Source organism: Typopeltis vanoorti, chromosome 12 (genome assembly GCF_054136105.1).
Source record: "Typopeltis vanoorti isolate ZY-2024b chromosome 12, IOZ_Tvanoo_1.0, whole genome shotgun sequence".
Classification (NCBI taxonomy): Eukaryota; Metazoa; Arthropoda; class Arachnida; order Uropygi; family Thelyphonidae; genus Typopeltis; species Typopeltis vanoorti.
This window is the reverse complement of record NC_143560.1, coordinates 67,538,108-67,566,071: the sequence shown is the minus strand read 5'-3', so window position 1 is coordinate 67,566,071 and position 27,964 is coordinate 67,538,108. Positions and strand designations below refer to the sequence as shown.

Sequence of the window (27,964 nt, the reverse complement as noted above, 5' to 3'; positions counted from 1 at the left end):
TACAACAATGGCTCAAACACTGACCCTTTCGGTATACCACTAGTGACCTTCCTCTTTCAGGTTTCTGATACCTATCTGACCAGTCACTGATCCAAGTTTGAAGTCTGTTATCCAGTCCCATCTGTTTCAGTTAGCTTACCAGCTTGTTGTGTGGCAGTCTATCTAAAGCTTTTGCAAAATCCAAGTATACAATATTTGATATTTGAAACATTTCATTTCAAAAAATTAGAGTAAATCTTTAATAGCCTAAATAAATGTTTTTTTTAAATTATAATTTATGTGCTTAATTTCTTTTTATCTGTTACTTGATAAATAGTATAATTTTTCCTGTTATGTGCTAATTATTTATCAATAAAGAAATCCATAATGCTTTTCTAATCTGTGTTTTTTTTCTTAAGCTTATACTCCACAAAATATAATGGGAGGTATACCTGAGGAAGAAATTCTTATATCAGAAGTCTTGAAAGATAAATATTTTTCTAATAAGATCATTGGAAAATGGTAGGAAATGTACTTTATCTCTTCTAGTCAGTTATCTGATATGTACAAATGGTGTATTTAATTTATAGTATAACCAAGTGAAAGACTTTCAACAACAACTATTTATCACTTATCCAGAGGTATTTTAATAATAAGGTGTGACATCTTTTGGCAACTCATATAGGAAAATAAGACTTCTGCATTGCTTCAACCTTGGTATTTCACCTCTGGGTCTGGCTCCCACTGATGAGACCTCAATAAAGGTTGAAACTGGTCTGGGTAGTGACCCTTCCCATAATGCAAAGCATTATACATGTCTGCAAGGAGATGTGCTTTGCATTATGGGATACTAAGATAAGTGATGTGAAGTCGTACCACCTTTACCATGAGTATAATCTCTTGGTATCTTAATTTATTGTATAAAACATATAATTCATTAAGCATCATACATAAAGAAAAATCATATTTTTATACATTGATTTTTAATGAGTAGTCTGAAATTATGTCTTTATTAGTCTCGAGTCTGTTTAAGTCATTCTGGAATAAGCATATCTGTAGGATATGCTGTAGATTCATTTCAGGATGACTGACCCATAATTACTAATACAGACACAGCTATTTATTCTTACAATGTTGATGATTCAAGCATCCATGGAGTCAAATCTCATTGTGGGAGGTCCATCCTACAAAACACAGTCTATCATATCACTCTATCAGGCAATGCATTCTACAGTTTAATCACCCTCCATGCATTGCCTGATTAAGGCACCATCATCAACCACTCATCACCCTCTTTCTCACAGTTTACTTTCATAACTTCCAGGAATGGATCCTTGTCCTCGATCCTTCCCCTGCTCCACCAGACAAAAGAACTCCTCACTGTCAACCCTGTAACAACTTCTCAACAGTTTAAGTCTCAATCATATCACCTCTCCTTCTTCTTTTCACCAAACTCTGCAGTTCACATTCCCTCAGCCTGTCTTCATAAATAACATTGTACAGTCCTGATACCATCTTTGTTATCTGCCTCTGCACCCTTCCCACAGTTACTTTATTCCCTTCAAATCCTTGGGACCAAATTTTGAGAGCAATAGTCCAAGTATGGTCTGAACAAGGCTTTATACAATGGAATGACAACTCTTATCTTTGCAGGTCAGCATCCTTCTCAGTATTGCAGCAGTCCTCTGGGTTATCTTCACCACCTTTGCAAGATATTCACTGAATTACAGGTTTCTATCAATCATCACCCCCAGATCCCTTGCCTATTTCAAATTATTTCAAACCCCCTACCCCATATGTTCTTGTATCCTGAATCAGTGAAAATCTTCTATTCACAATAACATAGTCAATGAGGTGTTTCTTATTATTTGTATAGTTTCTCCATGTAAATTTTTACTTTTATTATTATTATTATTATTATTATTATTATTATTTTGATTCAGGCCTCCATGGAGTCAAAACAGTCATCGTGGGAGGTCCATCCTAGAAAACACAAAATCTATCATACCACTCCTTGAACTCACTGACTATTCATGCTCTTGCCACTCTCTCAGGAAATGCATTCCACAGTTCAACCACATTCCACGCAAAGAATCCACTTCTCACCCTCTTGCCCAGCTTCCTTTAGTAACTTCCAGGGATGGCCTCTTGTCATTGCTCTTTCCCGCTGTTCCACCAAGCAAAAGAACTCCCAAATGTCCACCCTGTAACTGCCTCTCAACAGTTTAAAAGTCTCGATCATATCACCTCTCCTTCTTCAACCCACCAAACTCTGCAGTCCACATTCCATGTAATTATGTAATAGCAACAAACCAGAAGTAAGGAAATGATATTGTATAGAGATTCTGTGATAAGAGATATACTTATGAGAATGTGCAGAAAGCATGTTTCCCAGGTGCAAAGAATCAGGATGTTGTTAAGCCATTAGTATGGAGGAGAAGTGAAAGAGTTGATTGTTTTGGCAGTAAAAAATTATTTGAAAGGTGAGAAATATGCAATCAGAGAAGATATAAGTTGCTTGAAGAAATAAAAAAGAAGAGTGCAAAAGAAAACATTATGAGTCTGCTACCTCGGTATGACAGGACTGAAATGAGAAGAAGAGCCATGATCGCTAATGAGTCAATGACAAGAATTTGAGGAGGAATTGACTGATTATTATTATTATTCTCCCAAGATTCCCCATGGCATTCAAGGCTTATCATAGGAGATCCCTTTGTCAAACACACACAGCTGATCATGCCTTACGTTTAAATTCGCTGCAGGTATCACACTCTCAGGCAATGCATTCCAATCATTCACAACTCTCCATGCAAAAAAAACTGCTTCTCACTCCCTCCTTATACAGCTTCCAGGGGGGATGACCTTTTGTTCTCTCCTATCTCCCACTATTTTACAAAAAACCTCTTCAACATTAATCCTATAACAATCTTTTACCAACTTGTACATCTCTATCATATCAACCCTCTCTTTCCTATCAAGTAGACTCTGCAAATTGCATCTTCTCAAACTTTCTTCATACTCAACATTCTAGTGTCCAGAAACTACCTAAGTCAATTGCCTCTGGGCCTCTTTCCAATATAACTTCATCCTTTTGAAAACCAAGTGATCAAATCAGTGCACAGTAGTCTACTTGTGGCCTTATAAAGGTACTGTGGAACCAGAATCTCCTTGCTTCTACAAGTCATTTTGCTCTATATCATTGACAGAACGTGTTGTGTTGTTTTCACTGTTTTGGTAATGTGTCCTCTAAATTTTAAATCCTTATATGCCATCACCCCATGATCTTATTTTGTATTTCCTCCTTATTTCCACTCTTATTCCCCCCCCCCAAAAAAAAAAAACAATATATCCCCAGAAAAGTAAATTCTACATCACTTCATTAAATCATTTGCTTTCCATAAAATCATAAAATTCAAAGTAAACTTTTAAATCATTTAAGTTTTTCATACATATAGAGGATGGCAGGATTGCCAATATTTCCTATCCTATTCTGTTTAAGTGGCCATAACACCTGACATTATATATGCTAACACATTCCTGAATGCTAACTTTCCTAATATCCTCATTTTAAATATGATATTGCGACTGATGCCATCTGTTCATGCCCCTAATCTTTCTGAGGACTCTCATATCTATGTTCTTTAGTCTTTGGTCAAGTGTTTTATTTATAACCCAGCTCTCAGATCCATAAGTTAAAATTGGTTTGAACACTGTCTTGTATACAGCTGATTTAGTGTTTAACTAATTTCTCTCTTATTCCATTTAATGTATTCACTTGACTTCCTACCATACCGGCTTTGTTGATTGTGTTGTCTATTACCATATTTAATTTACTGTCTTCACTAAAAATTGTGCCTAAATAGCTGAGATGTTTTACTTGTTCTATAAAGTTCTCCATTCATGATGCAGTTGATATTTTCAATGCTTCTGCCTATTTTCATTGTATTTGTCTTGTTATTGCTGATTTTCATACCAAATTTAATACAACAGTTATTCAATTTAGTCAGAGAATCTTGCAGACTTGTACTGGATTTATTTAAAGTATAACATCATCTGCACAAGGTAAAGAGCTGAGATTAATATCTCCAATTTTGATATTAGGATTAATACTGCTTTCCTTCATAATGTGATCCATATAGATAATGAATAACAGAGAGGATAATATATATCCTTGTCTGACACCAGATTCAACACCAAATCATCCTCCTGTACTTCTTTCAATTTTAACTGCTGACTTGCAACTCAAATAAAGACTAAGTATTGCTTGATATAATGCCCCATCGACACCATATAACTGTAGCTTTTTGAATAGCTTTTCTCTTAGCACCTTGTCATATGTTTTTACCAGATCTACAAAACTTAAATACAGATCTTTGTTATATTCCCATGACCTTCTCAACTATTTGTGTAAAGTGAAAATCTGATCCTGACAGCCTCTATTTGCCATGAATCTTCACCAAGCATCCCTTCCACAATCCTTCTCAACCATTTCTCAAGTATACTTGCATAAATCTTACTGGGAACACTCAGTAGAAAATACCTCTGTAATTCTCACATTCAGTTTTATTTCTCTTTTTTGTATATGCATACTATGAGAGCTCTACTCCAATCATCTGGAATTTGTCCCTCTGTCCAGGCCTTCTGATCTTCTGAATAATGCAGTGCAGCCACTGCAAGACTTTTATACCTCCATACTGGAGCATTTCTGGTTGAATATCATCTACTCCTGCTGCCTTTCCACATTTCAGACTTTTGATGGCTTTTTTTTTACTTCAATTATGGATATGTATTCCTGATTGTATGCCTGTTGAGTGTTTTTTTACCACTGTCCTGTCACTGATTGTTTCATTCAGCAATCGAAGCGATTACTCCATACATCAAGGGTATCTTTTATTATTATTATCCAGGCCTCCATGGAGTCAAAAGACTCATCATGGGAGATCGTTTTTAGGAAACACAAAGCTTATCATACCACTCCTTGAACCCATTGACCGTTCCTGCTCCAATTACTCTCTCAGGCAATGCATTCCATGGTTCAACCACCCTCCATGCAAAGAAACCACTCCTCAAACTCTTGCACACAGCCTCCTTTTGTAACTTCCAGAGATGGCCACTTGTCATTGCTCCTTCCTGCCGTTCCAACAAGTGAAAGAACTCTCCAATGTCTACCCTGTAACTGCCTCCCAACAGTTTAAAAGTCTCAATCCTATCACCTCTCCTTCTTCTATCCACCAAACTCTGCAGTCCACATTCCCTCAATCGATCTTCATAACTCATATTGTACAGTCCTGAAATCATGTTTGTTATCCACCTTTGTACCCTTTCCACAGTCAATTTATCCCCTTCAAATCCTGGGGACCAAATCCGAGAACAATAGTCTAAGTGTGGTCTGATCAGGGTCTTATACAACGGAATGATAACTCTTTTATCTCTGTAGGTCAGCGTCCTTCTCAGTATTGCAACAATCCTCTTGGTTACCCTCACCACCTTTGCTGTATGCTCCCTGAATTTCAGGTTTCTATCAATCATCACCCCCAGATCTCTTGTCTCCCCTACCTCCTCGAATTAAGTATGCATCCTCCCATCGATGGATCCCAAACCTCAAGACTTTATTTTGCTGCATTGAACCGAAACCCCCATTCATTTGCCCATCTGTCTAGTTTATTCAAATCCTCTTGCAGGGTTGCTACATCTGCACTATTACTGATAACCCCTCCCAGCTTCACATCATCCACAAACAACTGAATGTCCCCTTGCAATCCATTGGCAATATCATTGATATAAAGGTTGAATAATACAGGTCCCACTAACCTTCTGCTTCCCTGATATTGCCCCACCATACACAACTCTCTGATACCTATCAGTCAGCCAATCCTAAATCCATTTGACTAACCCGACATTTAAACCCATGTGCTGAAACTTAAATATCAGCTTATCATGTGGCACCCTATCAAATGTCAAATGTCTTTGCAAAATCCAAAAAAAATGGCAGTATATGCCTTTCCCTCATCAACTGATCTTGTCACTTTATTATAAAAGGCAATCATATTACTAAAGCAAGAGTGCCCCTTAACAAATCCAAAACAAATGTTGATTCTCACAGATAATACTACCCTCATCTGCCTAATGCTGTATATAGTCCCTCACTAATTTTTCCAAGACCTTAACAACTACTGATGACACACAAACAGACCTATAATTAGACACTTCCAGTCTGCTACCACTCTTATGCAAGAACACTATCTTACCTTCCTTCCATTCCCTGGGTTCCTTTCCCACAACCAGACTTTTATTGAAAAGTTAGGTCAACGGAGCTGTCGGTTCATCATCATCATCAAATTCCTGCCATGTACCCTCAAGGGGTGTACAGGATATGACATTACTACATGAAAAAATTACATCATTACTAACTTCCTATCTACAATTTTCCTCCAAATCAGTCTGTTACTTGTCAAGACTCCAACATTATCAGATCTTATATTTCTATCGTCTAAAGCACTTTGTACCGTATCAATCCACCTATATCTTGGTCTTCCTCTGGGTCGTTTTCCTGCCAACCTGGCAGAGAACACTTGTTTTTGCTAATCTTTCCTCTCCCATTCTATTTAAGTGACCATACCATCTGATAATGGCAAATACCAACATATATTTGCCATTATTATTAGCTTTGCTCTTTTCTCCAAATTTTCCCAAAATATTTTTGTATGTCTCACAATCATTTCCTACTCTACTATTTAGATCCCCAACAAGGACCAACTTTTCCTTTTTCATTGTGTCAGTTGCTTTTTCTAAAGCCTCAAAAAATTCCTCCACTTCTACCTTAGTAGAACCTTCTGTGGGACCATAGGCACAAATAAGTCTCATTGTCCAGTTCCCCATTCTCATATTTGCCCACATTACTCTACTTGAGACTGACTGCCATTCAAGAAGATTAGCCTCGTATTTTGTGTTGAATACTATGGCTACTCCTTTTCCTTGATTGTCATTGCCTGTTTCCTTGATTGTCATTGGCTGTCGGTTCTTTAGCACATTTTCTCATTTTTCTCCAGTTTTCATGTCACCTTTATCATCTCTAATTCCTTTTACAGCACTTTTTCCTCTAATTATGAGCTTTTTCAACAGCCTCCAGAATATCTTGCCACCATTGTGATATTTATTTTTTTTTTTATGTTCTTACCAAAGTCTTCCCATGACTTTTGTTTAGCTAGTTTTGCACAGTTTTTGGCTATCTTACATTTGTCTCTGTATTCTCTAAGAGCACAAGCTGACTTATTAACCAGAAATGTTTGATATGCTTTCTTCTTTCCTTCACTGCCTCTTTAACTTTCTTCTCCACCATGGAGTTCTGATTTTTCTATCCTTCCAGACAACTTACCACATGCGCCTCTGGCTGAATCAATCAATGTTTTCTTGAGGGCTTACCACTGAATCTCCAAGGTTTGGTTCCAGTTCTCAAACTCTTTCATTTTTTTTGTAGAAAGTTTTTTACCGTGGGTATAATATATGTTAAAGATACTAAGCTATTTTAAACTTTTAAACTATTTTAAAAATTTTGATAAAATACTTATAAGCTCTGTATTACTTAACCTTGGTATTTCTAAGCCTGGCTCCCACTGATGAGACCTCAATAAAGGTCGAAACCAGTCTGGGTAGTGACCCCTTGCCTTTAATGCATAGCATCATACATCTCCTCAAGGAGATGCGCTTTGCATTAAGGATAAATATTAAGAATAGTGATCAGAGCTTATTCAACCTTTACCATGAGTTGCCTAGACTTGCACTACCTTGTGGGTCAGTTAGTCTCACACTACGTGCAAGCGCAAACTTGACTTATCCGTCTGTTTGCTTACTTGGGAAATGGAGTAAAACCAGGTTTAAAATAGCTTGGTATTTTTAACATCTTTCATTTTTTCTTGAATAATGCTTGTGTATTTTAGTCGGCAGTTCACATCTGAGAGCTGCTCAGCTTTTATTCACTTTAAAACTTTCTTACATGTTCTTCTTTTCAATATGAAATTCAGTTTTTTCCTGCTCAAAGCTAAATGGTGATCACTTCCAATTTCAAATCCTCTCTAGAGTCCTACACCAGTGGAAAAACATCACTATCAACAATAACACAGTCAATGAGATTCTTCTTATTTCATGCCTCTTCTCTCCATGTGAACTCATGCACATTTTTATGTTGGAATATTGTGTTAGTAATAACCAGTCATGTTCTGAGCAGAAATCCAACAGATATTTGCCATTATTATTATAAGCTTTGCTCTTTTCTCCAAATTTTTCCAAAATATTTCTGCATGTTTGACAGTCATTTCATACTCTGCTATTAAGATCCCCAACAATGACCAACTTTTCTTTTTTCATTGTGTCAGTTGCTCTCTCTCTAAAGCCTCAAAAAATTCCTTTACTTCTACCTTAGTAGAACCTTCTGTGGGACCATAGGTGCAAATAAGTCTCTTTGTCCAATTCCCCATTCTGATATTTGCCCATATCACTCTACTTGATATTGCCTGCCATTCAAGATTAGCCTCATATTTAGTGTTGAATTGTTATTGCATATTTATTGCTTAGAAAAATCTCAGTTTTTTCTTTTTTGTTTCAGTCATCCCTATTATATCGATCTGGTACTTATTCAGTTCCTCAGCCAGCTCCATTTCTTTGTCATTCAGGCTTGTTATGTTGATAGTACTGATCTTGATCTCTGATGTTGAGTTGGGGTGTGTTTCAGGATTTGTTCCAGTAGCTGACTTTTTTGCTCTTCACCCTAGTTCCCTTGCAAAAAACAAGAGGGACCTTGTTTACTTGCAGTGCTCTAGCCGGCATGAAATTCTGTAATGTTGTACCATCATTTTATTTGTGGTTTAAGCCAATAAGAATAAAATTTGGTTGGCCAAATCCCAAATTGCCAGCCCATCCTTGTTCATTCAGTATCCAGGTACTGAATGAACAAGGTACTACCTAGCAGTGTACACTATGAGAAGGTAAGGATTGAACATTAGGTCAGTACTCTGCATTCCTTTAAAGCTATGTGGAGGTTTCCTCTCAGTTATACAACTTTGACCCTTAAGCACCCCAAATTTTCAGTACATGACAAATAGAGAGGGAACAAGGTGTCATCCCTGTAACTTGTATAAGAGTATTGTTAGCATTGGTTTGCAGACTGAATTTTTTTTTTTGGCTAGAAAAGCACTAAATGAGTTTAAAGAGAAGTATTATAGCTATTGTGTGAATAATGGTTAGCATGGGTCTTCTATTGAGTGAGCAGTGAAAGCTAGAGGATAGATGTGTCACCCAGTTGGCATGAGCCCTGTGGCAAGGGATTAGAAGACTAGATTGTGCTTCTGCTCATTTCTAAATCAGATATGGATTTTTTTTTTTTTTTTAATTTCTTATTTATTTTTTGCATTTTGAGCTACAGGTAAGGCTGAGTGCAAAACAGGACTTTTGGTCTCAAGATACTTTTGATGTATTAATTTTTTTTTTCTTTTTACAGCTTTGTCACAAATCTTGAATGGTTCTCCAGGTTTTTTGATGACTTGGGTGGTGAGTGAATGCCTTCATTTCAGTTAGAATTATTTCTACTTACAGATAAACTCGTGTTTTGATCAGAATAATGAAGATACTAATGCCAAAAGGATACATGAGACTGAGAATTGATAAGTCATGTTGCATAGTAAAGGAAGCTTGGACAAGAAGTGGTCTGAGTTACCAAGAGGAGAACTGATATCTGCAGCATATTTAGAAAAAGATCAAAGATGTTGGCAGGATTGTTAGATCCTGATGGTTAAATGGACTATCTATGTTAGGTCACTGCTAACTGCAATGTTTGGACTGCAAGAGCGTGTTCCAAATACTGAGTATTCTGGATGTCAGTAAAGCTGTGGGACTGGATGGTATTTCACCACGAGTTTTGAGAGAGTGTGCTAAGGAACTGACACCTCCTTTGACCTGGCTTTTCAATGAAAGTCTGGCTATGGGAAAGGTGCCTAGGGAATGGAAGGAAGGTAAGCTAGTGCCATTGCATAAGGGCAGTAGCAGACTGGAAGTGTCTAATTATAGGCCTGTTTATGTCATCAGTAGTTGTTTCTTGGAGAAATTAGTTAGGGACCGTATATAACATTGGGCAGATGAGGGTAATGTTATCTGTGAGAGTCAACATGGATTTGTGAGAAGGTGCTCTTGTTTTAGTAATATGCTAGCCTTTTATAATAAAGTTACAAGAGCAGTAGATGAGGGAAAGGCATATACTGCTATTTTCTTCGATTTAGCGAAGGCATTTGACAGGGTACCACATGATAAGCTGATATTTAAGTTGCAGCACATGAGTTTAGATGTCAGATTGGTCAACTGGATTCAGGATTGTCTGTCCGATAGGTATCAGAGAGTTGTCTACGGTGGGGCAGTTTCAAGGAGGCAGAGGGTTACAAGTGGGGTCCCACAGGGCTCAGTACTGGGACCTATATTGTTTAACCCAGTAGTTTTCAAACTTTTTACCTCTGAGCCTCACCTAACAAGAGAAAACACTGTCAGCCCCCCCCCCCCCCCCCCCGAACGGTTTTATTTATCAAAATAGAAGTTATACTAAGTTTGATGTTTTATTCAGTTTATTTTGTGTTTTCTATATACTATTCATACTATTTAACAGTTTTTGACACAAAATAATTAAAGTATCACAATATTAGGCCTAATCTCATTAAGTCTCTGCTTTCAGCTGTGTGTGTATAGTGCTGCCTAGAAGAGGATGCGGCCCCTGCTGAACTATCAACACTGCCTCTGACACAGGCGTTTTATAAGTGCGAGTGAAGAAAATAATTATTAGTTATTTTGAAATTCATAATAATTAAAACCTATATCATCAAAAGTTTTTCTTTCTGTATTTTTTTGTTGTTATTTTTAAAACTGATTTAGGGTAGTTTTAATTTTTATCTGTAGGAAAGTATGCCGTGCCAACCTTTTAAGTTTTTTGGCCCCCGCCCTTGGGGTCGTGCCCCACAGTTTGAGAACTACTGGTTTAACCTTTATATCAATGACATTGTCAGTGGATTGCAGGGGGATATTCAGTTGTTTGCAGATGATGCGAAGCTGTGAAGGGTTATTAGTAATAGTGCAGATGTGGTAGTCCTTCAAGAGGATTTGAATAAACTAGACAGATAGGCAAATGAATGGAGGTGTTTGTTAAATGCAGCAAAGTGTAAGGTCTTGAGGTTTGGGACACATCGATGGGATGCTACATACTCTATTGGAGGAGCTATACTGGAGGAAGCAGTGGAGACAAGAGATCTGGGGTTGATGATTGGTAGAAACCTGAAATTCAGGGACATATTGCAAAAGTGGTGAAGATCACACACAGGATTGCTGCAATAATAAGAAGGACACTGACCTGCAGAGATAAAAGAGTTATCATTCCATTGTATAAGACCCTGATCAGACCACACTTAGACTCTTGTTCTCAGATTTGGTTCCCAGGATTTGAAGGGGATAAATTAACTGTGGAAAGGGTACAAAGGCGGATAACAAAGATGGTTTCAGGACTGTACAAGGATAGTTATGAGGATCAGCTGAGGGAATGTGGACTGCAGAGTTTGGTGGATAGAAGAAGGAGAGGTGATATGATTGAGACTTTTAAACTATTGAGAGGTGGTTACAGGGTTGACACTGGGGAGTTCTTTCGCTTGGTTGAACAGCGGGAAGGAGTGATGACAAGAGGCCAACCCTGGAAGTTACGAAAGGAAACTGTGAGCAAGAGGGTGAGGAGTGGTTTCTTTGCATGGAGGGTGGTTGAAACATGGAATGCATTGCCTGGTAGAGTGGTGAGAGCAAGAATGGTCAATGAGTTTAAGGAGTGGTATGATAGACTTTGTGTTTCCTAGGAGGGACCTCCCACGATGAGTCTTGATAGACTTGTGTTTCCTAGGAAGAACCTCCTGCTATGAGTCTTTTGACTCCTTGGAACCTAAAGAATAATAATAATAATAATAATAATAATAATAATAATATTTTATCTACCTTCAGAAGCATAGGAACACTGTGGCACTTGATCAGTTTTCAAGAGCACCCCCATGTCAGAGGGTTGCCAATAAGATGATACTTTAATAATCATTGAAAATGCCACAATGAAAAAAGACTTGTAGCTCTGACTTCACCAACAGTACAAGTAACATAACCATGCTACTGCTTATCATATTTAATTTCCTGGCTTCTGGAATACATTCCTGTATAGCAATAGTTCTTGATAGGCTTCAGCTTTCCATAACTACCAGCCTTGTCGTTTCATGTATTTTGCTTTCTTCACAGAAGTCCTGATATGTTTGGCCACTTCCTAAGTGATCACCTTATGATCACTCTCACTGATTTAAGAGGAATTTATAGTAATGTGTGCATTTATAGGGGATAAATTAACTGTGGTAAATTTATCCCCTATAAATGATTGATTTATCACCTATAAATACAATGATTGATTGAATCTAAGGCTTGCAGCTTGCATATATTCTCTGTTATATACTACCTAAGGTAGTCTCCCCCTCAAAAACTCATTCTCTTTGTCTCCCAGATGCCATCTTTTCATTCTTGTGTGTGTGTGTGTGTGTGTGTGTGTGTGTGTGTGTGTGTGTGTACCTATAATGATTAACCATGTCACCGTCAATATGGATAAAACACATCACTCCTCTAGACTTCATATCAATCATATATTTCAATGTAATATCAATGGTATTACAATTTTAATATGCACTTCGCATCCATGGTGACCTGGACGTATATATATATTGGCCAGTTGGGTGGTTAAACACACCTCCTTTTTTTCTGAATCCATTTGCCTCACACCATTCTGCTTCAAAACAGTATCTTATTTTCTTCTTGCATTAGCATAACTCTACTATTATCAGCAACATTCTCCCTCTTTTCTTTGCCTGCCCTGTCCTCATGAAAACATCATACTTCCATCTCTGTTCTTGTCAGGATGTTACTCTCACCTCTTCCTATGTCTCACTTCTTCCAACAGTTTTTGAGTGGGTGGGTGAATTTAATGAAAACAACAAATTTTTCCATCTTATTTCTGATTCTCCTGACTCTCATAAACAAACATAGTAATTTTTTTCTAGTTCTGTAAACTAGTCCTTCTCATGCAACCTGTCATCTGTATTTATAGTACCATCCTTGGATGATGATCCTTCACATCTATCTCCTAATCATTCCTCTCCATCACACCTATCCTTATCTTTCCTACATTCAGATACTCTCCTAGCATCTCAGACCTTCCCATTCCTTTGTTATCTGCCTGTATATGCTACTACTGTTTTCAACATTTACTCTTCTCAGATTGTCTTCCTGTCCACCTGGATTTAAATAATTTTTGTCTTGCAATTCTCTTCTCCAGTGGTGGCTCATCCATAAGGGCTGCAGGGCTGCATTGAATGCAGCTCCAGCATTGAGTATACTAGCCAGTACTACTCACTAGTATTCTCAACACTGGAGCTACATTCAATGCAGCCCTTATAGACGAGACTGCTCCTCTCTCATTTTACTCTCTCACACTAACCTTAACCTCTCCATTTGTAGGCATTTATTTTCTCCTTTTCTTCATCAACTCTTACTTCCTTAGGTTTTTGTTAATTTGTTATTACTCTCACACTAAATTCATTTAAATGCAGTCCATCGTACTTGAATAGATTTGGTGCCTGGAGTAAGTTTGTTCAGTGGGAGTTTGGATGATAAACTCAGGGAAATTAGAACTTCTGGTGGGGGAATGCAAATGAGCATGTGTATAAGGGACCCTTGAAGTGAGTGAGCATGAGAATAATCAAAATGGCTAAATGTAGTTTCTCAAGTCTGGAATTTGAATGGAACAGTCTACAAGATGTAAGGGTAGTTTAGGGAATCAGAGTGATACCAATTTATGTATACTAATGACAGAGCTATTCAGAATAAAGGGGAGAAGTTTTAGTCATTGATTAAATTAACTTGCTCACACATTATAGGCATCCATGAGACTTGGTTAACAGAGGGTGATATAGAGATAGAACGTAAAGAGTATGTATAATATTTTCAGTAGAAAGGCAGAGATGCATGGGAGGTAATATATTTCAGGCTATTTATTTTCAGATAGAGGTTTGCTGGACAAAATGTGTAATTAATCCAATATAGGACCCGAGATGTAGAAGATGTCATGTATCAGCAAATTAGTAAACTGGGTGCAGAGTAAGTAATTATTATAAGAACATAGTTCAGAAAGAGGTAAGGTCACTTGGAGGGAAGAAAATGGAATTTAAACAGTCACTAAGAGATAATTACCTGAAGAGGATTTTTCCACAAGTTAGCCACTTGGTCTCCAGATGGGAAGTGTATGTGATTATTACAGTTCTGACCTGTCAAGCAGTGAGATTTTCACTTAAGAAAGGGTTTATTGGCAACAATGTTCAGATATTCCTTTGAGGACACCCACCTTTTCAGCAATATCAGGGCACCTCTTCCATACCCACACCATAACACCATCTCCAGAACCTTGAGTTGTGTTTACAAGGCAAGCTGGGGTCATTGCTTCATGGCGGCTCCCTTCAAACTCTCTGCCTACCATAGGACCACATGACTTTTTCCCCAGTCTTTTTCACCGTGACTAAACACTAGAACACCGTGACTAGTGTTTAGTCACGGTGTTCTGACACCATTGTAGACAAACTTTGTTGTTCTTTGCAGAAATCAGTGGTTTTTATATATGCATGCAATTGCCAATACTGATCCTCTTCAATTACCTGCATATAGTTCAGTGAGGTATGGGTCAGGAATGCCTTTCATTAAATTCTTTGGTCAACTGCTGCACACAGGAATTTCTGTTTGTTCAGACAACAGCAGTTTCATTCCTGTGGTCCTGTCTTAGGACCACAGTTATACCTCTTAGACAAGCAGTGTTGGTTATTTTTCTTGATTAAATACTCAGGATATTATTATTATTATTATTATTATTATTATCATGAAACACCTCCAGGGAGTCCAAAGATTCATCGAAGGAGGGCTACTCCACAACTCTGTCTTCACCACTCAATCCACTAACTACAACGAACCCCAACTACCTTCATCATCTACACCAATGCCATCTACCTCCGACCACCACCACTAGTATTTTCAAAGACAATCATAAGCTTCCATGCCCACAGTGGGATTCGAATCCACAGCCTTTTGGCTGGAGAGCAGATACACTAACCACTCGGCCAACCAGGCCAGCATATCCCTCCTTTAACCAGTCAGCTCTGCTGTTTTCAAAATTGTGGCTCCAACCAGATGGGCACCCACAATAAGCCCTTTATTAAACTCCAAAAAACCTTTGTTTTTTCCCCATTGTGATCAACACTATTGATGATTACTTACCAGCAGCATTCTTAAATAGTTGTCTAGAACACATGGTTATGCACTTCACCAAGTATTTTGCATATACACTTGTACGTAATTTTGCATATATGTTTTACATATGTATGTAAATGCCACTGAGTAAGTGGCGTTTATGTACATCCTTCATAAAGATTTCTGATTCAGGGGCCAGTATGTGTATCATAATATGTAATTACTGTGGAGTAGGATATCTATTTTTGTGAGACTAATGTTATGAGAAACAGCTTTGAATGACAATCCCAAAGTCCTTTTATTTTTGTATGTAGGATTTCTGGATTTTCTTAGAAATTCCTTCTGTAATAATAATAATATTTCAAAACCTAGAAATAAAAGGACATTGGGATTGTCATTCAAAGCTATAAAAAAAATCCACTAGAAATCACACTTCTTCATAATTAGTGTGATTTCTAGTGGATTTTTTTTTTATTCTTGTTGTGGTTGTTGTAATGCAAGCACCTCACCATGTGAAGATTGTATTCATTGATGGAAGTCTGCAAAAGACTGCTGATTTGATTTCACTGAAATGAAGACTGGCTTTGTGGTTATGAACTGCTAATTACTCCTAATTTTTGCAGGATGGTAATGGTGCAAGTCAGCATTAATAAGTAATTTTTGCAAACAAAATATCCCACAGTACATTAAATTAATATATTTATACAGTAGTAAGTGCTAAATGCATATCTAAATTAATGTAAGTTATTAGATTACATTATTCATATGTTGAAAATGAGCATCCTCAAAAATCAGTCAAAGGTAGAGCAAGAAAAGCTACAAATAGGACAACAAGTAGAAAAGAATAGGCAAGAATAGGACAACTACCTCAGGCAGTATGTAACAGAATTCACACCAGGATTGGAGGATCTTGGATTTGATCATCTCATCAGAGGATGTTATTATAAAGAGGTGTCAAATCTTCCTCCAGTTGGTGAGAGTAACCATGAAGTGATTACCTGGGTGGTTGCCAGCAGTGTTAGGACTTCTGTGAGAAAAGGGGTATATGTGGAACTTCAAGCCTGGTGATTATGAGAAGCTCAAAAGACAGCTTGCAGTGCAGCATGGAATGAGGAGTTGGCTGGAAAGAGATCAATGCTGCTTAGGTGATATTCAAGAACTATCTAGTAGAAGTGATGTCTAAAGGTATTCCAAGAGCCAGAGGTTAAATAAGGTTGGTGTGAAATGGAAGAATGAAAATATTAAGCATACAATACAGAGGGGAAAAAAGGCATGATAGAGGCAACATAAAAGCAGTGATAATAATCAATTCCACAAGAAATTGATAAGTTACCACATGATGAGCTGATAGTCAGACTAGAACAAATGGGGGTGGATATTACACTAGTGCATTGGATTGGAGATTGCCAATCTTACAGATATCATCAAGTTGTGTATGGGGGTGCAATATCCCAGAAGAGGAAAATCACTAGTGGTGTGCCTCAGAGGTCTATTTTAGGGCCATTGCTGCTTAACTGTGTTAATGATATTGGGGAAGACTTGGGTAGGGATATTCAGTTGTTTGCAGATGATGCAAAGTTAGGACGAACTATGAGAAGTAGAGCAGATGTTCTAGCCTTACAGAAGCCTTGAATAGATTGAGTGAATGGGCACAGGAGTCAGATGCCAGCTCAATGTTGTGAAATGTAAGGTTTTAAAATTTGGGAAATAACGATGGGATGTAGAATTTACTCTTGGTGGGGATATATTGTTGCAGGTGGAGGAAATAAGAAATAAGATCTTGGGATGATGGTGGATAAGGATCTAAAATTTAGAGAACCCATTGCCAAAATTGTGAGGACAACACAAAAAATTCTGGGAATGATGCAGAGGACACTAACTTGTAGAAATAAAATAAGGTTTAAATTAGGCCACATATGAACTATTGTGTGCATATTTGGTTAACTGGTTTTCAAAAGGATGAAGAGATGTTGGAAAGGGTCCAGAGGCGATTGACTAAGGTAATTTCTGATCTCTGGAATGTTGAATACGAGAAAAGGCTGAGAATATGCAATTTACGTAGTGTAGTGGATAGGAGGACAATGGGTTATATGACAGAGATGTACAAGTTGGTAAGGCTAGAATTATTACAGGATCAATGTTGAAGAGATCTTTCATAAAATATTGGGAGATTGGGGGAGAATAAGAGGTCATTCCTGGAAGCTGTATAAGGAGGGTGTGAACAAGGTAGTGAAGAAGCATGGGTTTTTCATGCAGAGTTGTGAATGATTGCAATGCCTTGCCTGAGAGTGTGGTTAATATTATTATTATTAAGCAGTCTTTCTTAATCCTGACTCTCTGGGAGTCAGGGGCTCATTGAGGGAGGTCACATATTATTACCTGCACTGGCTGTCATACCTGTTCTTCCTGTCTGCATTTTAGCAAATGTCAATCTGTCTTCATAATTAGTATTTCAGAATCCTGATATCATTTTTAACACTTTCTCCACTGTATCAGAAACACCATGGAAACCAGGAGACTAGACCTCTGCACAATAGTCTAAGCAAGGTCTTATCAAAGCCTTGTAAAGAGGCCAAATGACTTTCTTATCTTTATGTCATGATTTGTTTCAACATTGCTATTATCCTCTGAGTTGTATTTGCAACCTTTGCTATATGGCTCTTGACCTTCAACTCCTTGTGTGATAAAACTCAGATCCCTAGCATGATAAGTTTCTTCTGTAGTATAATCCTGCCAATATAATATGACATTGGATATCTCATCACACCAAAGTTCATGACCTTACATTTATTAACATTGCAATGACAGCCATTTTCACATGCTCACAATTTTAGCTCATTCAAATCATTCAGCAAGTACTGCATATCAGCAGCACTCCTGATTACCCTACCTATCTTTGTAGGGTAATCAGCATCATTAACAAATAGCTGTATGTCGCATGCCAAATCCTTCCCATTATCATTAATGTGCAGATTGAATAAAATGGACCAAGGACTGATCCTTGAGGCACACTACTGGTTACCTTGAATATTGCAAATTAACACCTCCATATACAACTCTTTGATATCTGTCAGTCAGTCATCCTCTTATCCATGGCAGTAATCCAATCCCATATTCTCCAATTTATGCTACAGTCGTCCATGCTGCATTCTGTCAAAAACACCTAGCAAAATCCAAAAGTATCATGGTGTAGCCATTCCCCTTGTTTAACTCAGTGATAACATTATTATAGAATGTGAGAAAGTTGCTAAAACGTGACCTTCCATTAGTAAACCCATGTAAAGTAGAGATGCTCTATCAATCCATTTCTGAATGCAAACCCTAACCAACTTTTCCAAAATCTTCACCATCACTACTGAGATACTGATTGGTCGATAGTTGGATACATCTGTCTTTACACCACCCTTGTGCAATGGGATTACTATACATTTCTTCCATTGCTGTGGAATCTTCCCTGTTCTGAGACTCAAATTGTCTAGCCTAGTCAAGAGAATATCCAGTTCAGTTGAACATTGTTTTGGCATCCATGCTGATATCCCATCAGTTCCTATTGCAGAATTCATATTCAGTTTGTGCAACTGCTCTAATACTTACTCCTCATACACCTGAGTTTCTTCATCCAGTGGAGAGGTAGCTTTGAATGCAATGTTGCATATACCAGGTAGTTAACTTTTATCAAAGTGTTACAGACTTAGTAGATTGCTAGTGATGAAGAAATGAATCGCCAAATAAAGATGATCGGTGTGAAACAAGTAATCATAATGGGGGACTTTAATTATCTAAACTCTGATTGGTTGCAGTCAAATCTCATAGTGTGCATGTAACAGATGCAGTTAGTTGAGCAATCTTTATTGCTCAACTAACTGAGCAATAAAGTTGAGCAATCTCTTCTGCATTAGTTGAGCAATCTCTTCTGCATCTGTTACATGCACACTATCCATTCATTAGGAGTTATTCTTTCTTTTACTTGCAGCATAATGATAGAATTCTTTTGCCTTCAGCTTGCAGAGTCAAATGAATGTGTAATCTTAATAAGATTACACATTCATTTGACTCCTATCCTATTTATTCTTTGAACTCTAGTGACACGTTCCAATACCACATCATTTAGGTATTTTTTAGCTTCCAATGCACTGTCAATGTTCTGCCCATCTAACAACTGATACCATGGTGCAGAATCCAGCATACTCCTCAGTTCATCGTAATTTCCTGCTTTGTAGTTTAGTATGCAAACTTTTCGGAATCGAACATTCGTAAACTAAGCTACTTCTCAAGTTAGTACTGCATGTTCACTCTTAGCAACCAGAGGAAGAATAGTTATGTCTTTAACTGAAACACCCTCTGATACTATAATCAAATCTAATAATCTTTGACCTTGAGTTCCTTCTGTAACATGCTGCTTGAGGAAGTTGTTTCACACCAGCTCAATAAATTCAGTTTCATTCTTATGAGATTTGACTGCAACCAATCAGAGTTTAGATAATTAAAGTCCCCCATTATGATTACTTGTTTCACACCGATCATCTTTATTTGGTGATTCATTTCTTCATCACTAGCAATCTACTAAGTCTGTAACAATGCTCCACTATGTATTTGATCTTGTTAGTCTCCACCTCACACCAGATGGCTTCAAATTCACTGTCACATGAAAAACATTGTTCTAGTATTGTAGTAATTGATCTGAGCTCTAACTGGATTCAAGTCAGCTAATATAATTAGCAACATGTTCCCCCCCCCCATCTGTCCTGTCTGTCCTTCCTAAAAATACTGTATCTTTACACTTGATACCAGTCATCATTATTATTATCCCAAGACCCCATGGAGTCAAAGACTCATCTAGAAAGTCCTTTTGTCATGCACACAAAAACTTACTTCTCACATCTTCCAGGGATGACCTCTGGTTCTCTCCTGATCTCTCACCGTTTGCAAATTAGTAAGGGGTTAACAACCCTTACTAATTTGCAGGTCTCTATCATATCATCTCCCCCTCTTCTCCTATCCACTGGACTCTGTGAATTGCATTTTCTCAAGCTCTCCTCATATTCGACATTCTAGAGATCAGAAACTACCTTAGAAAGTCGCCTCTGGACCCTTTCCAACATCTCTTTGTCCTTTTGAAAACCAGGTGACTAAATTTAGACACAGTAGGTATTATATAATGCTTATATAAGGCACAGTAGGCACTTATACAATGGAAAAATCTCCTTATTTCCACAAGTCAGTGTCCTCTGTATCATTCCCAGAATTTTTTGTGTTGTCCTCACAATTTTGGCAATGTGTCCCCTAAATTTCAGATCCTTATCCACTATCATCCCAAGATCAATTATTTCCTCCACCTCAAACAATATATCTCCACCAAGCATAAATTCTATATCCCATCTTTGTTTTTAAAACTTTACATTTTGCAACATTAAACTTTCATCCCCATTTCCATGCCAATTCACTCTATTTATTCAAGTCTTCTTGTAAGGCCACAGTATCTTCTCTGCTTTTCATAGTGCATCCCAACTTTGCATCATCTACAAACAACTGAATATCCCCATCCAAATCGTTGCCAATATCATTAGCATTCAAGTTAAACAGCAATAGCCCTGAAACACTAGTGAGTTCCTCTTCTTGGATATTGCTCCTCCATACACAACTTGCTAATACCTATCAGATAGCCAGTCTCCAATCTAATGCACTAATCTAATATCCACCCCTCCATCTGCTCTAGTTTGACTGTCAACTTATCATGTGGTAATATATCAAAAGCTAAATCTAAGTATACTACTGTGTATCCCTCTCCTTTCTTCAAGGAAGCCATCACCTTATTGTAATAAATAAGTAGATTACTAAAACATGACCTCACTTTAGAAAATCCGTGCTGTCCATCAAAGATAATACCATTGTTGTCAACCCAACTCTGGATCCCAGTTCTTACCAACTTCTCCAACAAATTAACCAACAACACCTGACACACAAGTAGACCTATAATTTGATGTCTGAGTTCTATCACCTCCCTTATGAAGCAGCACAATTTTGCCCTCCTTTGGAACTCGACTCAGTGCAAGATTCATATTAAATATATATGTCTAGGCAAATGTCAACTCCCTGGCACATTCCTTCAGAATATGTGGTGATTTATTATCAAGTCTGACAGCCTTATTATTAACATCAAGTTTGTTCAATTCCTCATACACCTCTTGCTCACTTACAGTCAGTTTCTCCTTCCCATCATCAACTGCTCTCAATATCTTCATGTCACATTCACAAGAATGAAAGACCTTTATGAACTGCTCATTAAGTATCTCCACTATATCTTCCACAGTAGTTGTCCTTATACCAATTTTTTTTTTTTTGCTGGCTACATATTGAAAGAACTCCCTAGGATTCTTTTTTGCTTCATTATCTAACTGCTGCTCATACTTTACTTTTTTCTAACCCTTACCAAGCAAGTCACCCTATTTGTATGGTCTTTGTTATCCTCATGGAATTATTTATTGCCACTTCTTTTATGCTGCCTCCATAGTGCCTTTTTTCTCTGTGTTGCATGCTTAATCTCTTCAGTCATCCATTTACACCTACCTTATGTAACCTTCTGATCCTTGGAATGCATTTAGACATTGCTTCTAGTAGATAGTTCGTGAATATCCTCCAAGCTGCATTGATCTCTTTTCCAGCTAACTCCTCATTCCGTGCTACACCTGAGCTTTGTAGTTCTACATATACCCTTTTCTCACAGAGGTCCTCATCTGCTGGCAAACACCCAGGTAATCACTTCATGGTCACTCTCACCAACTGGAGGATAATTAGACACCTCATTTACAATTACATCCTGTGATGAGATGATCAAATCCAAGACCCTCAATCCTCGTGTACCCTCTGTTACATACTGTCTGAGGTAGTTGTCTTTCAAAAACTCAAGAAACTGAAGAAACTCATTTTCTTTACTTCCAGTTTCTATCTCATCATCCCAGAATAGATTGCTATAGTTAAAATCGGCCATAATAATCACCCTTTTCTTATTTACTTGAGTAATTTGATTATACATTTCATAGTCTCTACCATCCACATTACCAGGTCTATAACAACATCCAACTAAGTATTTCATTCTATTCATCCCTATCTCACCATACTCCCTCAAAACCACTGGCACTATTTCCCTCTTGCATCTCTACTTTGTATGGACTTAATTCTTTCTCTGTCATCAATAGCACTCCCCCCTCCCTTTTTATCCTTTCTATCCTTGCAAAACACATACCCTTCCATCTCTATTCCTGTCAGAATATATCGTCCTCATCCAACCATGTCTCACTTATTCTATCAATTTTTGGGTGAACAGACTCAATTAATGCAACCATTTCATTTGCCTTGTTTCTTACACTTCTAGCATTTGTATACAAACACAGCAGCTTATTCCTGGATCTATAACTAGTTCCACTGACTCCACTTATTTGATGTGACTTTTCCATGCTTAACTCAAGCCATTTAATTTTCTTTTTTTTTTTTCTTTTTTTCTTTTTTTTTTTTCTCCTTATTCATCTTCAAACCTTCTTCAGATCCAATTATGTCTTCCTCTGATAGCCAGGTCTCAATAATGCCCACAATCTGAGGTCCCAACATATTCATGTATTTTTGTATAGTTTTCTCTGTAGTCTGTATGACACAGTTGGAGAACTCACAGATATCTGTTTCTATCTAGTGCCTTACTTATGCCAACATCCTTGCATATGCCTGATAAGTCCAAAATAGACAAACAAATTATGAATGAACTAAGTCAAAACAGTTTTTTTTCTTCTAAAAATGCATAAAACAATATTTTTTCACAAACATAATTGTTATTATACTCTAGAAAAATACAAAAACTAAATCAAAACAGTTTTTTTTTCCTCTAAAAATGCATAAAACAATCTTTTTCGCAAACATAATATCTTATTACACTCTAGAAAAATACATTTTCTCAGCTTATTATGATTATACCAGATAGATATAGTTCCTTTTCATAAAATATATAAATAAATAAGTAAATACCATTTAAAATGTACAGTTTTCTGACAATACAGTAATACTCAAAAAAAATTTTAGATCCTGTTGTATTTAAAGATAAAATGTGCTTTTTCGTACATGAAAAGACAAAAATTTGTTTTATACTCCTTTGTGTAGTACTGTTTTTATAAGAAAAAAAGTATTTTGAAGTATATTGTTTGATAATAGAAATGTTATAGAGATTTTAATAACATCAAAGTAATAGAAATTTCTGTATTATTTCTAGTGATCAAACAACCTCAGTGAAAACTACTGTGGTTTGTTAAAATAACAAAAAAAAAAGTATAACATATCTCATATAACATTTATTTTCCATTATCTGAGGAATGATATCTATTGGCTTTCAACTTCTCCACATAAACATTGATTTGTTCTCAATATGAGTAATGAGCATAGAATATGTATATCTAGAGGAGATAGAAAATAATGCGACATAATCATGTTGCAAAAAAAAATCAGTTTACAAGAATGCTTATTTATTTTAAAACAGTATTACTTTTTAGTGTATTTCTGCTTTGAAATGGAATGATTAAAATGTGAAATACTAAATTTCTTGTTCTGAAAAAGTACAGCTAATCTGGTGGTCTGAAGGTGACAATGTCATATTTCTGTTCCACTTAATAGTATTGATGATTCCATTAATGAATTAAGAGCTTATATAACCTTATGGTAATTGCTTTTGCTACACTGTCTGAAGAAAGACCATTCTAAATTAAATTCTAGCTGCTGACTAGAGGAAATTTTCTAAGCCTTCCTTAGACTAGCTCCCAAGTTAGTTGACTACTAGTCTGAACGACCTATTTGTGATTGGCTAAGGGTAAAGATTAGTTCCCTCATCACCAGTTTCCACAAAAGTTAGGGTTAAATGCCTTGCTTACTCCCTGGAATAAAAAACATTATGAGATTTATTTTTTATTCAAGTTTACGTAGGCTTATATGACAAAAGAGCTAGCTGCCAATATCTATTTTGGTTGTGGAAGAAATCATGAAAATATAAAGTAATTAATTCATTGGGAAATCAGTCATTTTAAGGCAGCCCATTGTCTGTTGAGCATTGGTTGTAGTTTTTAACAGAGATAAAATATAAAAAAATAAATTGCACTTTGATAATTAATATTTTGTTGACAAAAAATTTGAGATGCTTCTGTTATCATATTTAACTTGACACATTAGAAATGGTCATAAATTTATTTTGACTACATATTTGTATGCACCTACTATATCTTTATTTCTTTTTTAGATTTCTTTTTAAGTCTTTATGTTGAATATCATTTTTTTAGGCATTTAGGTCATCATGAGAAATATCTTCCTCATTTACATGGCTTCCATGAATTTTTTGGTTCTCCGAATAATCATTTTGGACCTTATGATAACAAGAAAGTCCCAAATATTCCTGTTTATAGAAATAACAAAATGATTGGAAGGTTTGTCTTCATCATTATTTTTACTTTTTTATTAGTTATGAGGGCATTCGAAAAGTAATTTCTCCATTTTGATAGCTTCCCACCAAAAAAAAAAAACTTTTTTACTTGACTTACTTTATTTTTCATATACTGTTATAGTAAATAGTAAATTCTTCAGGTTGTTGTTTTTGGAACTATTTTCTCATCTCTGCTTTGACCTTTTCATTTTCAAAATAAATATCACTGATGCAATTTCAATTTAGGAACTAGCCATGGAAGTGAATAAAGTTGTGGAACATTCTCCCTACATCCCACAATTGGCACATTCAGACTTCTGGCTACTTCCTAAATTGAAAATGCATCACAAGGGTGTCCATTTTGAAAATGATGAAAAAGTAAAAGCAAGGAGAGAAAATGGTTCTGATTACAATCAGAAGAGTTTTACTATGACAACTTTGAAAAAAACTTGCTACATAAAGAAACAAGAAACTGAGAGAAATGAGAGAGCTGAGTTTGTTGCATTGATTGAGACAGTATTCCCAAAAATTACTGGAATAAGTGAAATTGGTTGTGTTAGGAGGATGTGATGTTGGGAATAGAATTAGAATGATATGTAATCTTCTGTCAGGATAGAAATGTGAAAAGAGGAGGGGGAATGCTGTTAATGATTGCAGAGGAATTGTGTCCACAAAGTGTGGAAGTTGATAATGCATGCACAGATTTTGAATCTGTGTGGTTTGAAGTTGAAATAAACAACTTGGTATATCTCATAGGATGCTGTTATAGGCTAGGGAATGCAGAGAATACTGATTGCGAAATGTTAGGCAAATTAGTTGGGCATGTAAAAAAGAAGATGATCCTGATGAGAGACTTAAATTACAGGAATATAGAATGGAAGGAGGAGATAGTGTATGGGAACAAGGAGAGCAAGTTTGTGGAATTTCTGAGAGATAAATATCTTAAGCATCATGTGATTGAAGCAACTAGAGGCTTAATGTTTTGGATTTGGTGATAACTTCACAAGATGTAGTTGTTAATGAAGTTTTGACACTGCTGTCGGTTGGTAAGAGTGATCATGAAGTACTTGTTTGGGAAGTAATGAAACAAGATAAGGTTACTGGCATAAATGGATACATGTGGAAGTATAAAGCAGGTGATTATAGAAAGCTCTGTAGTCATTTATAATCAGTAGTACGTTGATGAGCGGAAAAGATGTTGACAATGCATGGAAACTCATAAGGCAGTATCTGACAAAAGCAACGTATAACTGCATACCAAGGGTTAAGCGAGTAATAGAGTAGGAGTGAAATGGATGAATAGTGAAATCAAGCAAGCTGTGCTGGAAAAGAAAATGTAACAGAGGAGGTACAAGACAGTTCATGGTGATCGGATCCAGGAAGAGTATAAAGTGCAGGCTAGAAAGGTGACAAGCATGGCAAAGAAAGAAAAGGTGCAGTATGAGAAAAGATTGGCAGTTCAGGCCAAGGTTAACTCAAGGGAATTTTTCCACTACATGGCAAGCAAGAGGAAGAATAATTATAGCAGATTAGCATTGGTCGATAGTCATGGCAGCAGCTTAACAGCTGCAAAGGATATAGTGGAATGAATGAGCACTTCATCAGCATATATTATACTGGTGTAAATGATGCCGTGCAATATATAGCAGAGAGAGGCAAGTATTAGAAGAATTGGAAGTGACAAAATCAGAGGTGTGTCAGATGTTGGTTGGGTTAGATACGAATAAGGCTGTGGAAATGGATGATATATCACCACGTATTCTATTGGAATGTGCACCACATTTGGCTATACCCTTGACCTGGTTATTTAATGAAAGTTTTGCAGTGGGTAGGATTCTTAAGAAGTGGAAAGACAGCAAAATAGTACTACTCCACAAGCTTGGTTGTAAGACAGAAATCTCCAACTATAGGCAAGTCTGCATAACTGCCTCACATAATCTGTGGTTGAGGTGTTGGAGAGAATGGTGAGGAATAGAATACAGGATTGGATTGATGGACATAGCATTCTTTATGATGGTCAGCATGGATTTGTAAAGAGTAGGTCCTGCTTTAGTAATTTACTTGCATTTTATAATAAGGTGACAAGTGTGTTAGATAAGGGAGAATCATATACAGTGATATTCTTAGACTTTGCAAAAGCGTTTGATAGATTACCATTTAAGTTGGTATACAAGCTACAGAGGATGGGAATAGATAGTACATTGGTTAGATGGATTGGAGATTGGCTCTCTGAACAATACCAGCAGGTTGTGTATGATGGAGCAGTGTCTCAAAAAAAGGAGGTAACCAGTGGCATGCCCCAGGGTTCTGTTATTGGGCCTCTACTGTTTAACTTGTTGGAAACGATATATCACATGGACTGAGTGGGGATCTTTATTTGTTTGCTGATGTTGCAAAGTTTGGAAGAATTATAAGTAGCACTGCTGATGTTAATTCCTTCAGGAACATTTGAATAGACTTTTTACTTAGACAAAAGAGTGGGGTTGTAGTGTTAATATCAATAAGTGCAAGGTATTGCATTTTGGAGTACAGAAAAATAAGGCTGTGTACTCTACAATGGTGCCATACCATACTGCAGGAAGTGGAAGAGATTAGAGCTTTGGGAGTGATGGTTGACAGTAGACTGAAGTTTAGAGGGCATATTGCTAGTGTTGCAAAGGCTGCACATTGTAGTGCTGCTATGATAAGAAGTACTCTAACATGTAGGTATAAGGAAGGGGTTCTGCCAATGTATAAGGCACTGGGCAGGCCAAACTTGGACTATTGTGCTCAGATCTGGTCACCTGGTTTACAATGTGAAGTGGAGACATTGGAAAGGTCCAGAGGCAAGTGATTAAGACAATATTGGAACTTTGGAATGCTGGCTATGGAGAGAAGTTGAAATGTGGATTGCAGAGTTTGGTGGATAGGAGGAAGAGAGATGATTTGATAGAGACATTTAAGTTAGTAAGAGGATTTTATCAGCTTAATCCAGAGGGGGATTATAAAAAGAGTAGAAGGTGAGAGTGGAAGAACCAGAGGTCATCCCTGGAAGTTATGTAAAAGTGTGGTGAAGAGAGAGAGTGTGAGGAGTACATTTTTTACATTGAGAATTGTTAGTGAATGGAATGCATTACCAGAATGCAAGGAATGTTAAGGATTTTAAGATTCTATATGATAAATATGCTGTCAGTTGAATGAACCTCCCACGATAAGTCTGCCAAT

At 36.9% G+C, this 27,964-nt stretch overlaps 1 protein-coding gene across 2 annotated transcripts in view; it reads left to right on the top strand.

Annotated features, from left to right (window-relative positions):
- The window catches only part of LOC150100863 (N-acetylgalactosamine-6-sulfatase-like), a 355,136-nt gene that overhangs the window by 188,313 nt on the left and 138,859 nt on the right, over window positions 1-27,964 (top strand). For both annotated transcript variants that reach the window (XM_090401082.1, XM_090401081.1), the window contains 2 exons: window positions 399-501; window positions 24,621-24,764. In XM_090401082.1, coding sequence (XP_090257208.1) covers window positions 399-501; window positions 24,621-24,764 — 247 coding nt within the window. The remainder of the gene's footprint in view (window positions 1-398; window positions 502-24,620; window positions 24,765-27,964) is intronic.